Source organism: Hippocampus bargibanti, linkage group LG01 (assembly GCF_051943395.1).
Source record: "Hippocampus bargibanti isolate YZ-2025 linkage group LG01, ASM5194339v1, whole genome shotgun sequence".
NCBI classification, from domain to species: Eukaryota; Metazoa; Chordata; class Actinopteri; order Syngnathiformes; family Syngnathidae; genus Hippocampus; species Hippocampus bargibanti.
The window spans coordinates 35,783,471-35,797,813 of NC_142734.1; the positions used below are offsets into that span (position 1 = coordinate 35,783,471).

General features: G+C 40.9%; 1 protein-coding gene across 3 annotated transcripts in view; it reads left to right on the forward strand.

Annotated features, from left to right (window-relative positions):
• Positions 1 to 14,070, forward strand: part of sema3g (semaphorin 3G) — a 37,535-nt gene extending 23,465 nt beyond the window's left edge. The window contains exons 5-16 of one of the 3 annotated variants that reach the window (XM_089014068.1): positions 902 to 992; positions 2,660 to 2,776; positions 3,536 to 3,678; positions 5,417 to 5,531; positions 5,619 to 5,688; positions 5,860 to 6,004; positions 8,203 to 8,434; positions 8,551 to 8,642; positions 8,724 to 8,765; positions 8,904 to 9,129; positions 9,313 to 9,443; positions 10,822 to 14,060. In XM_089014068.1, coding sequence (XP_088870194.1) covers positions 902 to 992; positions 2,660 to 2,776; positions 3,536 to 3,678; positions 5,417 to 5,531; positions 5,619 to 5,688; positions 5,860 to 6,004; positions 8,203 to 8,434; positions 8,551 to 8,642; positions 8,724 to 8,765; positions 8,904 to 9,129; positions 9,313 to 9,443; positions 10,822 to 11,325 — 1,908 coding nt within the window. In that variant the 3' untranslated portion in view covers positions 11,326 to 14,060. Of the gene's footprint in view, positions 1 to 901; positions 993 to 2,659; positions 2,777 to 3,535; positions 3,679 to 5,416; positions 6,005 to 8,202; positions 8,435 to 8,550; positions 8,643 to 8,723; positions 8,766 to 8,903; positions 9,130 to 9,312; positions 9,444 to 10,821 lie in introns of all 3 variants that reach the window. The other 2 variants (XM_089014050.1, XM_089014060.1) reach the window with 2 other exon arrangements.
• Positions 14,071 to 14,343: the final 273 nt, after the last annotated feature.

Consider the following 14,343-nt stretch of genomic DNA (forward strand, 5'->3'; position numbering starts at 1 on the left):
GATCACATGAAAGCAGTCAGGCTCCAGATTCACTGTATACATTGCGATCAAAGTCCATTTAATATTGTTGTGTTTTAGTTTTAATGGCGGTTAACCTCTTTGTGCAACTGTGTGGAGAGTAATAGAAAAAAAGCAATATCAAGTATGCATAATGACTGATGTTTTTTCATGGTGGCAGTCTGAAACTAGAGATGTGCTTTGCTTTGTGCGGTATTTTACAGCTGGTTCAATCACAATTAAATTATAGTTTGCACAGTTCAGACGGGCATATTTTTGGGATTGGTTTTCTGTGAAAACAGATTGACAGAATATTAATTGATGGCCTTGATGAAATCAAGTTTTTCATACATTATCAGCTGTTGCTTTGGGTGGATGCTGTATTTATTTACTTTTTTTCTTCCGTGACCTTGTCGGCTCCTTTGTAAAAAGTTAAGCTCAAGACGGATCTCCGTTTGGGAAACGGGTGGGAAACTCATCAGAACTCTGGCAGCTATTACTGATCCCACACTTCCTTATTTCTCAGACGCCATCTTTCCTTCTCAGACATACAGAGTTCAGAGAAGGGGCAGAAAGACCCAAAAGAGTGGAAACAAATAAAGGCCAATCCTGTTTTTGTGTTCACAGATCAACACAAAGAAATGGGAATGTATTCTTCTGAGGAGATTAAGTTTGATAAACGGTTTTGTTTCCATGCATAACAATCATCTACCCATTGACCTTTGCTGAATAAAACCCGAAACTACAACCATATAGCAAACAATGAAATGGCATACATGTTTCACTTTTCTTTTCACACTCTATTATTATATGCATACCACATGCAGTGCTTTGCTGTGACACGATGACCTAAAGACCTGTCAAAGCTGACCGGTTCAAAATTGTCTTTGTGTCTCTCCCACAGCATGTCTTCACGATAGACCCTAAAAATGTGGAGAATGGACGAGGGAGGGTCCCACATGACCCCAGCCTTCCTTTTTCAAGCACCTTCAGTGGTATGTGCATGTTTTTTTCACTCACCGGCCTCAAGTGCCATCGTATAGACACGATATCACCCAAAGCAATGAGTTAGACAGGGATTTTTTTGTGTGGTTTTAGAGATGTGTTGTCTTGAACATATCTGGTCTCATTCTCTCTTGTACTAACTTGACTGGCAACATTTCACTTGATTCCGATTGACAGTCATTGATGTCCAATATATGCTGCATTCTTCAAGTGAAGCAAACAGACCTGGAGTGATTACCGTGTTTTATGGCGCTTTGGATTACAAAGCGCACTTTCAAAGAATGGCCTATTGTAGAATTTTTAAATTTTAGGACACCCTACATTTATAAGGCACCTAGAATTGAAGGTACGATAGTGGCTATGATTGTCCAAGGCATTCACTAGATGGAGTTGCACGAAAGGAAAGACAATACAACGCGCTAACTAATTTAGTCAACAGTTGAAAACGAGCCCCATTCCAGCCCTGGGAGTGAAAGTGTCCAAGTTAGAAAACATTTGCAAGAACCCTTGGTGAATGAGAGCCATTGTTAGATGAAGACGTTGGTTTTTGGAGCTCAAGAAGGGGGGTTAAGGGGCCTTACTCAGCACAAAAATACGTTTGACATGACCACAGGACTCTTGCAATCCGGGCTCCTTTTGCAGTTGTGGATATTGTGAGTCTCTCTTTGTGCTGGATGTGGACAACCAGAGCTATACACGTGTGTATATTTCCGGGTTGACTGTGATTTATTAGGGCCATATTGTCTGCAGTGATATGCTTGATTTTAGAAACAGGATTTATCTTCTTGGACCATTTATTCATTCTAGCCGGGATTCTTTGCATTGTAAATGAGGCTCGTGTAGTGGATTTCTCCCTGAGGGTAATCACTCACTGATTTTTTTTTAAAGTGGCTCAGCCCTAGTCTGATTCTCCAACGACGAGCCTTTGACCCAGATGTCTTTTCGAAATCCAACAATCAACCTGTTGGCTTCTGTTGGGCCAAATTCCAATCCTTGAAGTCCGGTTTACACTCAGCTGACAAATTTACAACGTATTTCTATCTTTAGCTGGGCAATATCCAATTTTAGAATTTTTGAAATCTCTTTACTCTGCAGTAGAAGCCTTTTAAATGTAAAACTTTGACACCTTAGTCTCTGCAGTCATTTTGACCTGAATTCGTACCAGAGCAACCACATTATAACCAACTTTATGAATTTATTTTACAGTCTCTTCAGTTATACACACATTTAAGTCTGTAAACCCATTTTGTCTTTCCTTCTGGGTTTTCATTATTTTGGAGCTATAGTGACATACAAACAGAGCTGAGTATCATGTTATGTTACCAGCGGTTTTGGATTCTCCAGACTTGGCTGCTTTAGATATCTTCTATATTTTATTTTGCGTTTCCCCCTGAGTTGTATAATGTCTGCCTCTCACGGTCTAAATAGCGGATGCACACTTAAAAAGTGAGTTACAGGGTGGGCATGGGAGTATTCTCGCCCTGAGTTCCATATCGGATCTGCTGAGTTTCCTCTTTCCTTCCAAAGCTCGATGTCATATGTCCGGACCACAATATTAAAGGGTCACCGACGATTTCCTCAATGCGGTCGACTTCTTCCTCTTCTCTTATTCGTTGCTTTCGTTTCACTCACTCTCCTCTTTCCCCTCTCATCGTAGGTGGGGAGTTATTTACAGGACTGACGGCGGATTTCTTGGGGAGAGACTCTGTGATCTTCAGAAGTATGGGAGGTCGCTCTACCATGAGGACAGAGACTGACCATAAAATCCTTCATGGTAATATTTTATCAGTCAAACTTTTATTGGAGCAAGGGGAGACTCTGGGCTTGAAACAGTCGTCAGCAAAATAAATGAATCAACACAGCTAAGTAGAAATAAGAATCGGATCTGATGCTGTTATATCAATACAGTAAAGTCTCGTTATATCGATATCGGATATATCGATAGTCCCGGTTATATCGATACTATTTCTATGCACGCACGGAGAAAATTACATGCAAACAGGGTTGGATATATCGATAGTCCCGGTTATATCGATATTTTTTCGGACTCCCTTGAATATCGATATAACGAGACTTTACTGTATGTGTTTTTTCCATCTTTCTCAGCTACGTACGTTGATTAAAATAATGAAAGATTACGTGTGAAAGAAGACTGCCCTGTCATTCGTGGAAAAACTGACCATAATGATAAATAATCTACGATCAGCAACATTTTGTAACGTATGCACAAATAATTGGGTAAATTACTCGACTTAACGCATTGTATACCGGTGATAGCTTTTTCTTCTTTAATTTTACAACACAGCGGCTCGTATTGAACAATGTCTTGCATCACCACATGAATAATTCATTAGTTGATGGGCAACAGTCATTTTTTACACTGCGTGTTGAATACACAAAGGCTCTGACCGCCTTTATAAAGGTTAACGTGTGTTGCATCACAAATCACATGAGCAAACCAAAAAAATGAATGCACCCCCTCCCATGATCTTCATTTTAACAAACACATTCTTCTTTGTAACGCTTTCTCAAGATCCCAAATTCGTGGCCGCGCACCTGATTCCGGACAACGACGATCGAGATGATGACAAAGTGTATTTCTTTTTCACCGAGAAGGCCACAGAGGCAGGAGACAGGGAGGAGGCCATTCACACACGCGTTGGACGAATGTGTGCGGTGAGTTCAATTAAAACGGGATTATTTGTTGTATCGTCTTCGATGATGTAGTGCAAGAGTCAAAGTCATTTTTTGGGCGCGGGCCACATTGTAGTGACGGTTTCCTCTCGGGGGGGCGTTATGAATTTGGGGAAGTCATTAGAATGTTCAATCCCCTCCACATATTACATATAAAATAACGACTGTTATTGTGGTTTACATGGGGCAATTTTACTTTTTGGTTGGGACTTTAGAAAGTATCACGGAATTTCACAAGTTTGATTTGCTTTTGCGGGCTGAATAAAATGATCTCCCGGACTAGATTGGGCCCCCAGGCCTTGACTTTGACACCTGTGATGTAGTGGTTCACTCGCCTGACTTCCATGCATTGCGGGTCCAAATCCCATCAGTGACAGTAATTGGGAACGGTGACAAACGATCCAAAGTGAACAGACACAGGGATGGCAATCCTCTATTAAAAAAATGGAGGTCCTGTGTTTAAGATGAGGTTTCATTGTAGAAAAAGCCACAATTACAGTAGCATTTTTACCCAAACTGTTAAGTGCAGTCTTCTTCCTCATTTAGACAAGGAAATGCCACATTGAGCGTGACTAGAGGAGGAATATTTTGTTCCGGCTGTGATTGAACCACCCATATTTCCTTTGAACAAGAAACCATCACACTTAAATTTCCAAGTCTTATATAATTACTGGACGATTCCAAAAATAAACCTTTAATCTGTCTTGCACGTTCAGGGTAAAGTCAAGAAGACCCTGTGGTCAGGTGGATCCAACCTAATCGCTTCCTATCACCCTAAGGAACAAAACATCTGCAAAGGAAGTGATTCTCCAATTGTAAAGTTAAAGCCAGGTTCTTTTTGGTGGGGGCGGTTTCTTATTTCCTGGTGAATCTCTCATGGGTCTCAAATTTTCCACCGTGAGCCAAAACCACCCTTGTGATATACGGTGTAGTTTCATGCTCATGCAGGACGATATAGAAACAGACACATGATGATCAAGAGAACTCCAGAGAGAGCATTTGTCTAGAAGGCCAGAACCCCAAACTCTCTTGTGAGCTTTCAAATGTTGACATTTCCCTAAAGGGATATAAAATCCTCTAAAATATTTATAACAAAATGAAGCCGTTCCACTTCCAAAGTAGACACAGCTGTCACAATTGGCATCCACAATCCCAAAACGCTCCGCATGATATTTTACATTCATTCGGATTTCGTGCCACGCGCACAAAAATATTTAGCAAACCAGAATAAATGAAAATATACTCACACAGTGGTCGCAATACCTTGGAGACTGGGCAAGAAGAACCATGGTAACCTTTTGAGTCCAGCGTACATGATCAGAAGTTCCTTCTTGTGAAGTCATTTGCTCTCAAATTCGAACGGAGAAATGCCGTCAATATGGCGGAACCCCAAAGGTTGAACACAATCTGTATCAGAATCAGATTTTGGTCTGTTGAGATCTCACGTAATGTCATCCATAGGATCTGACACCCAGTTTAATGCACAAATGTGGTGTGATTTTAGTTGAGGTTCATATTGTGATGTATTGTGATATTGTGAACAACTGGAAATACCTCGCCTAGTCATCATTATAATGACTCCCTCTTTAAAGTTCAGTCTTGTTTGAGTCGTTTCTCATTCTTGTTGTTGTTGTAGCTTCACAAATCCAATTTTCTTTTATTCATTCATAGATTTCGTGTGTGGGTTATTTTTTGTTTTTGTTTTTTTTTTTCATGGCAGAATGACGTCGGAGGCCAGAGGGTGCTGGTGAATAAATGGAGCACCTTTATCAAAGCCAGACTGGTTTGTTCTGTCCCGGGACCTCATGGCATCGATACACACTTCAACCAACTGGGTGAGATAAACATTACCTCACAATCAAGCGACCAAATGACCTTTCGCAGTCCATCACTAACTTCCACCTTTCTTTCAATCCAAACAGAGGATGTTTTCTTGCTAAGAGAAAAAGATGAGAGGAACCCGGATATATATGCCATTTTTAGTACAATCAGGTACATGACATTAAATGTCAAAAATATTGACGTTTCAACAGGCTCTCTTTGTTATATTGTCCCTCATATATTTAATTACCGCGACACGATTCATTTCCAAATATCTGTTTTCAATCATGAGGGGAACATTTTTTTTTTCTGTGACGCTGTTTCTCCAACTCTACTCGCCAGCAACGTGTTTCAGGGTTTTGCTGTCTGCGTATATCGCATGGCTGATATCAGAGAGGCCTTCAATGGACCATTTGCTCATAAAGAGGGACCAGATTACCAGTGGGGTGCCTACGAAGGCCGGGTGCCTTACCCCAGACCAGGAGTGGTAAGTAGCTCAGTCATATGTTTTGACTCAACGTGATTGCCAAACATAGCAAATGTTCCCTTCTGTCGTTGATAACCTGTTTTAAATGAGCCAATTTAGCAACCTGGATGTCACACTTGGACAACAGAATGTAAATACAAGAAGTAGTCATTTATTACTTCAGTCAGTCAGTGAATAATCTCGTCCAAAAAATATTTTCTTTCCACACATTTCCTCACACTGTAACTCACAATGCATTTAGCAATTGAGCAATTCATCTTGTGTAAGCGTATGATTTATATGACGGCCGCTCACTCATGGCCACTGTGGGGAAGTGCGGAGTGGGTGGTAGGTGGTTATGCAACATTGAAAATGAGGTGTAGAAAAGTTTGATATCAGTAAAGTAAACTGACCTCATGCTGCTGTGATGACTTCACGGTGTACACTCCAGAGCCTTTCAACCACATCGCTGTAGTTTCAGTTCAAACCTATAAACACATCTACTCACAATCACATAGCGCACGTTCCATCTCATTTGCAGAGTGAGTTGAACTCGCCGCCGAATTATAAGACATAGCTTGGGATACCCCAGTGTACTGTATTTACTTTGCAGATAAACAAAGTGTCCAAGGACTGACGAGAGAACAAAGAAAATCACAAAAGATCCATTTAAAGGAATTAATCAGCCTGTGGAAACGGGCTGATTGACTGCTACAATGTGTGTGTTTTTCGGTCAGGGGCGTTCCTTCAGTGACGTAACGTGAGGACACGTCACCAACTCAAAAACATAACATGAGGACTGGAACTCCAACCATTTCATATAAAATTAAAGGAAAAAAATAAAATAAAATTTAAGTATTGGATTCGATTGGATTTGCCTTTATCAGTCTCGCAGTGGAGAAATTTACATTAAATAAATTATATAAATGAGATGATTTGATTAAGACGTGCGGAAGCATACCAAAGTTTTAAGGCTTGATGGAATTTGTGGATGTCAGCGTAGTCAAAAGTATCTTGGTCAAGAAAGAAAAGTAAATTCATCTTTATGAAAATGATCTGACAATTATTAGCCACGACAGACAGAGGCTGCTGAATTTGATCAAATTAGGTCATAATGAAGTGTAATGTGAAAGTTCTGTTGAATCATAAATGCCAGTTCGCCACAACATGTTCAATGGGCGCTGAAAAAGGCCACCGTATCCAAAATAAACAGGGAGCCTTAATCAAAGTTTTCTGGAATGAAAATGAAAACGGAATGCGGGCCGTCTGTTTTTCATTCCTGCTGGCTTTTGACGACTCAGTAAGGAGCTCTGATGGACGTGCAACAGCCTCCAGCCCAAATCTTTTCGGATCAAACAAAGGCAAATAGTGCATTTTTTTTTTGTTTTGCCATGGAATAAGCCAATGGAATTTCAGTCATGGCCGTCAAACAAAAATAAAAGTACTTTTGCTGACATACTATGTTTTGGTTTGGACACAATTTACACTTTGATGGAAAATGCATCCATCTTTCCATCCATTTTCTATACTAGGTTGGGTAGAGCTAAAACCTAGACTACAACAGCTGACATCAGTAAAAATGAAGACTTCAAAATCACGGTATCATATTTTCCGGTGTATAAGGGGCACCCAAAAGCCTTGATTTTTGAAAAATGACCCTGCGCCTTATAGGCCGGTGCGCCTTAAATGTGAAATAATCTTGAGCCATAGCAGGTCTCGCAACGACTGTCAGCAGCCACCACCTCCATTTCCCTCTGTAGAAGAAGTAATGCACAGTGATATAAAAAACGTGCTGTATATGGAAAACGTTTTGAAACACGTCATTTATCGACAGTGCACCTTATGGTCCGGTGCGCCTTATTTATGGCAAAAGTTTGAAAATTCACCATTCATGAGGGGGTTAGCCTTGTACTCCGCTGCACCTTATACACGGGAAAATAACGGTAATTACTACTACTACTAATAATAATACATTGCATTTAAAGCGCCTTTTAAAGCTCTCAAGGACACTTTACAGTCACAGACAAGCATAAGTACTATAATAAATAAAATACAATCACAAATAAGTGAGGAACTAAGTGGGGAATTTAATATTTGCAGCTAACGCAGATGAGGAAAACCTAATAAGAGCAGCCAGTTAGATATATCTATCATCGAAGAGCTTAAATTGTGGTACATATACAGTACGTATTATTTTGCCTCCTCTTGTGTTTGCTTAGTGTCCCAGTAAAATCACCAACCAGCCGGGCAAGGAGTTTGCCAGCACCAAAGATTTCCCCGACTACGTACTCCAGTTTACCCGCAGCCACCCACTGATGTGGCGACCGGTGCAACCCGCCTTACGCCGCCCGGTGCTCGCCAAGGCAAACGTTCCTTACAAGCTCAAGCAAATCGTGGTGGACCGTGTTGAAGCAGAGGACGGGCAGTATGACGTTATGTTCATCAGCACGGGTAAAACTTGTTTCTCCTTTCCAGCCGCCTATCAATCACTGTTTTAATGAATAGAGAAACTGGACTGGCAGAGAATGAGGCCCAGATATTGAATGTTGTGTGTGATTCTGTTGAAGATATTGGTACGGTGTTGAAGGTCATCGCCCTTCACGGAGTACACAGCTTGGAAACGGAAGAGGTCACATTGGAGGAGCTTCAAGTTTTCAAAGTATGTTTAGTTTCAATGTTATTTTTCTTCTTATCTTCCTGTCGAGCCACATTGAAGCGTTCATTGCTGTCATTGTTGCAGGTGCCAACCTCAATTACATCAATGGATATCTCCGTCAAAAGGGTACGTTCACGTCTGTATTTCATCAAGTCTTCTCAACTTTGAATCGATTTGCAAACCTCTCGGGTCTGATGTCAAAACGGATCCATTCCATCGTCAAGTCCTTCCTAACGCTGTCCCTCTCTTCTTTTTGCTCGTTAGCAATCCCTGTACGTGGGCTCCCTAGCCGGCGTGGCTCAGGTGAAGCTTCACCGCTGTGAGACCTACGGAAAGGCTTGCGCCGAGTGCTGTCTGGCCAGAGACCCTTACTGCGCCTGGGATGGTTCGTCCTGCGCTCGATACATCCTCAACAGTAAACGGCGCTTCCGAAGGCAGGACATCAGGCACGGAAATCCTGTGCTGCAATGTTTGGACCAGAATTTTAGTGGTAAATGCGACTTCGACTACAAGCATTCATTTTTGTGACATCAGTGAACTGTTTTAGATGAAAATCATGTCAAAGATTGCACACTATTGGGGAACCCGGAGCATTACACATAGCTACATAGGACTACGCCTTCAATGCATATTTTCTTTCGTGAACACTTCCAATGTTTATGCTTGGAATCAGAGGAACTGGAGGACATGGAAGACCGGGTGGTGTACGGCGCTGAGAACAACAGCACTTTTCTGGAATGCATTCCTCGCTCCCCACAAGCTTCTGTCATCTGGCTGGTTCAGCGTGATGACCGCAAGGAAGAGGTGAGCTGTGTTTTCTGGCTTTCTGGTACGACGGTATATGTCCAATGTATTTTCTAATATACCAACTTTGCTCAGTTGTCTGTGAGGCCTGTGAGGAGCTAGCATTATTTTTCAGTCATGGAACGGATTTCTTCATGGCTTTTAACTGGATAAAGACTGCTCGACTATTCAAAATTGGGCAACCAATATGCTAATATTCAGCATTTAAACCACAGGCGTCAAAGTCAAGGCCCGGGGGCAAAATGTGGCCCACCACATCATTTTGTTCGGCCCGCGAAAGCAAATCAAGCATGTCAAATGCTTGCTCAAGTCTGAACCAAAATTTCAAATTGTTGTATGTAAACCACAATAACAGTCATTATTTTTTTACATCAAATTTGAAAACTAGATATTCGTTAATTTGTTGTGTACTCTCTGTAATATGTGAACGGATTAAACATTCTAATGACTTGCCCAAATTCTTCCTCCGAGAGGAAACTGTAACTAAAATGTGGCCCGAGTTTAACACCCCTGATTTAAATCAACTTCAACGTGGAGGGAGATGTCAACCTTTGACTAAGTACCATTATAGTTAACATCATATGATGGCAGAAAGGAAGAGGCCTAAGGGGGTGCAACGATTTGGACTGCTGTGTCATTCCTGGCAAACGGTTGCTTGAAAATCTGAGATGGGTGTGCAACCTTGCCACGCGCGTGACTCATTCAGCAGTGTTTTGACATCTGGGTGAAATTGAGCAATTATATTTGAAAGCACAATTCTCTTTTAATAAACAATGTCCCGTTTGAGACAATCGACCACATGCCAAGAAGAATTAAGTTCACCGTGATGATGCCGGCACATGACGCACCGCCTTAGAACCTGATATGGCCACGCCCCACAGTGATCATTCAAAACGGAGCACCTAGGTCAGCTGTATGAGGCATTAGCACCCTTCTAAATGTCCCTGCAAATAAACACTGGGCTTGCTGACAAGGCTGCTGTATTTGTGTTGGCTCCCCACGACAGTCACCGGAGCAAAAGTGTGGAATACAAGTGAAGGGAGGACACAGCAGAGAAGGATGAGGTATGAATGAAGAGAATGACAAGAGTGACTTGGTGTTGAGGTACGGAGGATGTGAGGATTAAAAAGGGGAATACAAACACTGAAAGATTCAATGGGAGATTCAAACTGAGAACCATTGTCATCTTGGTCTGGCGTGCGTTGAAATTTGACTCTTCGATCCGTTGTTATCGTCAGAAAATTGTGTGATTGTGTGTGAAGACTAGCCAGTGATTGTCAACGATGGTGACTGAAGAGCCAGTCGATGACGAGACCGAACTCCATGGCTCAGAACAGCGCAAGAATACTTACTGATTCTCTCTTTCTGCCACACTAAGGTCAAGATGGACGATCGGGTCATATCTACAGAGCAAGGCCTGCTCTTCCGTCGCCTCCTCAATCAAGACGCCGGCATTTACATCTGCCGCTCCAGAGAACACGGTTTCACCCAAACACTCGCCCGACTTAGCCTTGAAGTCCTCCAGGGCGACACCTTGGATGAGTTAACGGCACGGGACAACACTGGCCTTTCCGATCTACTTAAAGACAGATCGACTGGAAGCTACCGGAACTGGATGCCGTGTAGCACGTACAACAGGTTGAGTCCGATCGGTCAGTCGCGTATGTGGTTCAAGGACATCATGCAGACGATCGGTCCGTCCAATCTGCCCCATGTGGAGGAGTACTGCGAGAGGATGTGGTGTAACGAGAAGCTGAGGAGGAAGCATAAGAGCATGGTGGAGAAGTATCGGCAGGCCCAGGAGAGCGCCAGGAAGGCCCGCAGTAAGAGTTCCAGTGAGCGGAATAGGACACCGCGGGATCTGAGTGCACGGCAGGAGTGATCCAGAGAACATTTAAGAAGGTGAACTGTCAGTAAAGAAAGACAATTCGGGGACAGTTAGACCAGGATAGCTGAGGTTCGCTTGGATGAGAACATCGACAATAGAGTGTAGATGCTTGGTTGTGGTGATCACTCCCCAAACGGATGTCGCGGTCCAGAGGAATGACCCCACTTGAACATGATGACAATGTGGAGACAATGTTTTAAATACACTTTTGCAGTGTCTGTGAATTGAGCATGTAACAGATGTTAAAATGGGCAAAAGCCATTGTCAACATATAGCGTTGGATTTCTTTATTTAGGACCTTTGTTGTTTTATCACATGCCGGTTCAATTCTGTTGAACATCAGTGCCGTCTCCACTTTAAACACTGACACCGTTAGCTCAACTAGCTAATACAGAAAGCTACACGGAAAGGACTTGTTGATGGTTCAACAGATTATGAGCACATTGCTTTGTTTTCACTGTGAGCACTGAACTTTCCAGAGATGGTGCCAGAAATGGAAATCCTTTTTCACCTATCCTTCATTCATGCTGAGAGAGAGAGAGAGAGAGAGAGAGAGAGAGAGAGAGAGAGAGAGAGAGAGAGAGAGAGAGAGAGAGAGAGAGAGAGAGAAAGATCCGCTTCATCTTATTCGGTTCAATACGGTACGCGAGGTGACAGGATGACAGACCATGACAAGACAATTCAAAGCCAAACAACGACTAACGGAACAAATACACTCCATTGTCTTACTTTCCATGACTGATTTTCCATCCATTAAACTAACTTTTAAAATGTGACTTGTGGAACCATCTTTATTCTTTGTCATCAACGTTGGACGTTGTCATAATAATCCATTAATTGATCCATCGGTGAAATATGTTTAACTAGTTGCCAGAATTGTTATTGTTTAATAGAAGTATTCATATGTATCGTTTCTTTCATGGACAAGTCCACATGACGTCTGAAATGCCAAATGTAGCGCCCTCATATACATTCATAGCGATAGTTAATGCTAACGTAAGTTTCAGTGTGTATTTATAGACAAATGCTCAAATCTCGAAGCTCTCTCCCGTCTTCAGAAGTGGAACATTTTATTCTGTAAATGAAAGACTTCAATCAGAAATTGTAAAATAAAAACAATAGAAGCATTGCTTTATTTAACATTTCTGTCATTCACACAATTTTTCATTTTAAGGCGCGCTCTGTTTTCACCGTGATCCCAGCACACTAAAGCACGGTTGCCGCTTGCAGTGTTTGTTTTCCTTGTCTGGGATATGGTGATGCTGACTATTAGACTCCAATTAGGGTGTTTTCTCTCCAAATATTGCTCCTTCACGGGGGCTGCTTGACAGGATGGTGAAAGATGAAATGTGATGTTCCGAAAGCAGCCAAAGGGCCAAAATTATTTCACCTGATAATGTTTCACAATTGGGTTCCAGTTGGTAAATTATACCAGGTGCATCTATACAGCTCAACTTACAATTTATGGTGGTTTATTTGTTGAGTTGTATGCATTTTCCATCCTTTAGATTAGTCTTCGTCCAGCGGTGCATTTGAAGCTTTTGTTGTTTTATAAGCACTGAATAATGGTACTTATTTTTTTTTTTACTGGGCAGCTTTTCAGGCTGTCAAGTGCCACAGGTGGTGTTGTAGGATGGTCAGACTTTTAGCCAATTAGAACCCTGGAAAAAAAGTCAAAATGGCAATGGGAGAAAATATTAAACAGAATTAAAAATATTAAAAATAATTAGAACAGAAAACAAAAAGCAAACAAGCCATTGTATTCACGATCCACGAAAAAAAAGCCAGATCTAAAAAAATGTGGCTATTGAAAGAAGCTAACGGTCGTATTTATGTAATAGAAAGTGCTACAAAATGTCTGTTACTCATATTTTAAATAGAAGCATGAGCTGACTAAGATGCAACACAGTTGCTAAAGAATGAATATTCTTAATTGCATATCGCTACAATAATTAATAGTTTGCATTTTTGCGAGTACAGTATTTGTGTAATATAATGTCAGACCTTTAGGTATTGGTGAAGAACATGTTGAGTCCATGTACCATTTCTCAAGCACCCAATTTGTGGTATGTTTAGCTCACTTTCTCAATGTTTTGTTAATTAACTGAAAATGGAACATTCTATTGTATCATTATAAGCAAACAGCAACGATTTTACATTCATAAATCAATTATAGTGAGTTTTTACAATGTTGTCTTGTCCTATTTCAGGGCCCACTTCCTATTCAAGTACCATTTCGCTTAGCATGTCACATAATATGCTATCTAAAAGCATGAAATGTCGATTTTTTTGTGTGTATTATTTGTGAGACTGGTTCAATATATTTTACACGAATACTGAAGAAATACAAGGGTACCTTGATAGACAACAAGATAGATTAGCTTCTTGTGCTAACTGCTAGCTAAGTGGCTATTGCCTGTTTAATTGCCATTTTTGTCATAGTTGATGTTTAAAAATAACTATAATAACTAAACAAATATTGAAATTTTACCCCAGCTCAATGCTAAGTGTATTAAAAGAATATTTTATAGTTGTCTGAAAAAATCTACTTCTGTTTTACTTGTATGTTGGTTGATAATGTAAAACTTAAAAGCATTATCTCTAAAAGAAATAAAGCTTTTTATGATGGTGACTTATGGAGTCTGAAACAAGTTATTACATACATATACACTGTATATCATTAATCTAATTAATGACATTAATTAATGACTAAAATGAGAATCAAGCAGTGATAAAAATTGAAGTAGCATTTCCAAAAAGCACTGCCCAATTGTTTTTTTTTTTCATTTTTTTGTGATACCTGTAGCATCTGTACAACAAAACAATTGTCTCCGACCTTTCCATACGATATTCATCAAAGCGTGCCTTTAAAAACTTTTCTTTGTCCACCAGGCCTCTAAAGTGATTCTGGGAGTGAAAATGGAATTGTTCCCATAAAATTTGAAGTGTAAAAGTATCCATGCGTCTTGATAAGATGAAGAAATATGATTCAGGGACAACCAAGGGCGTTTG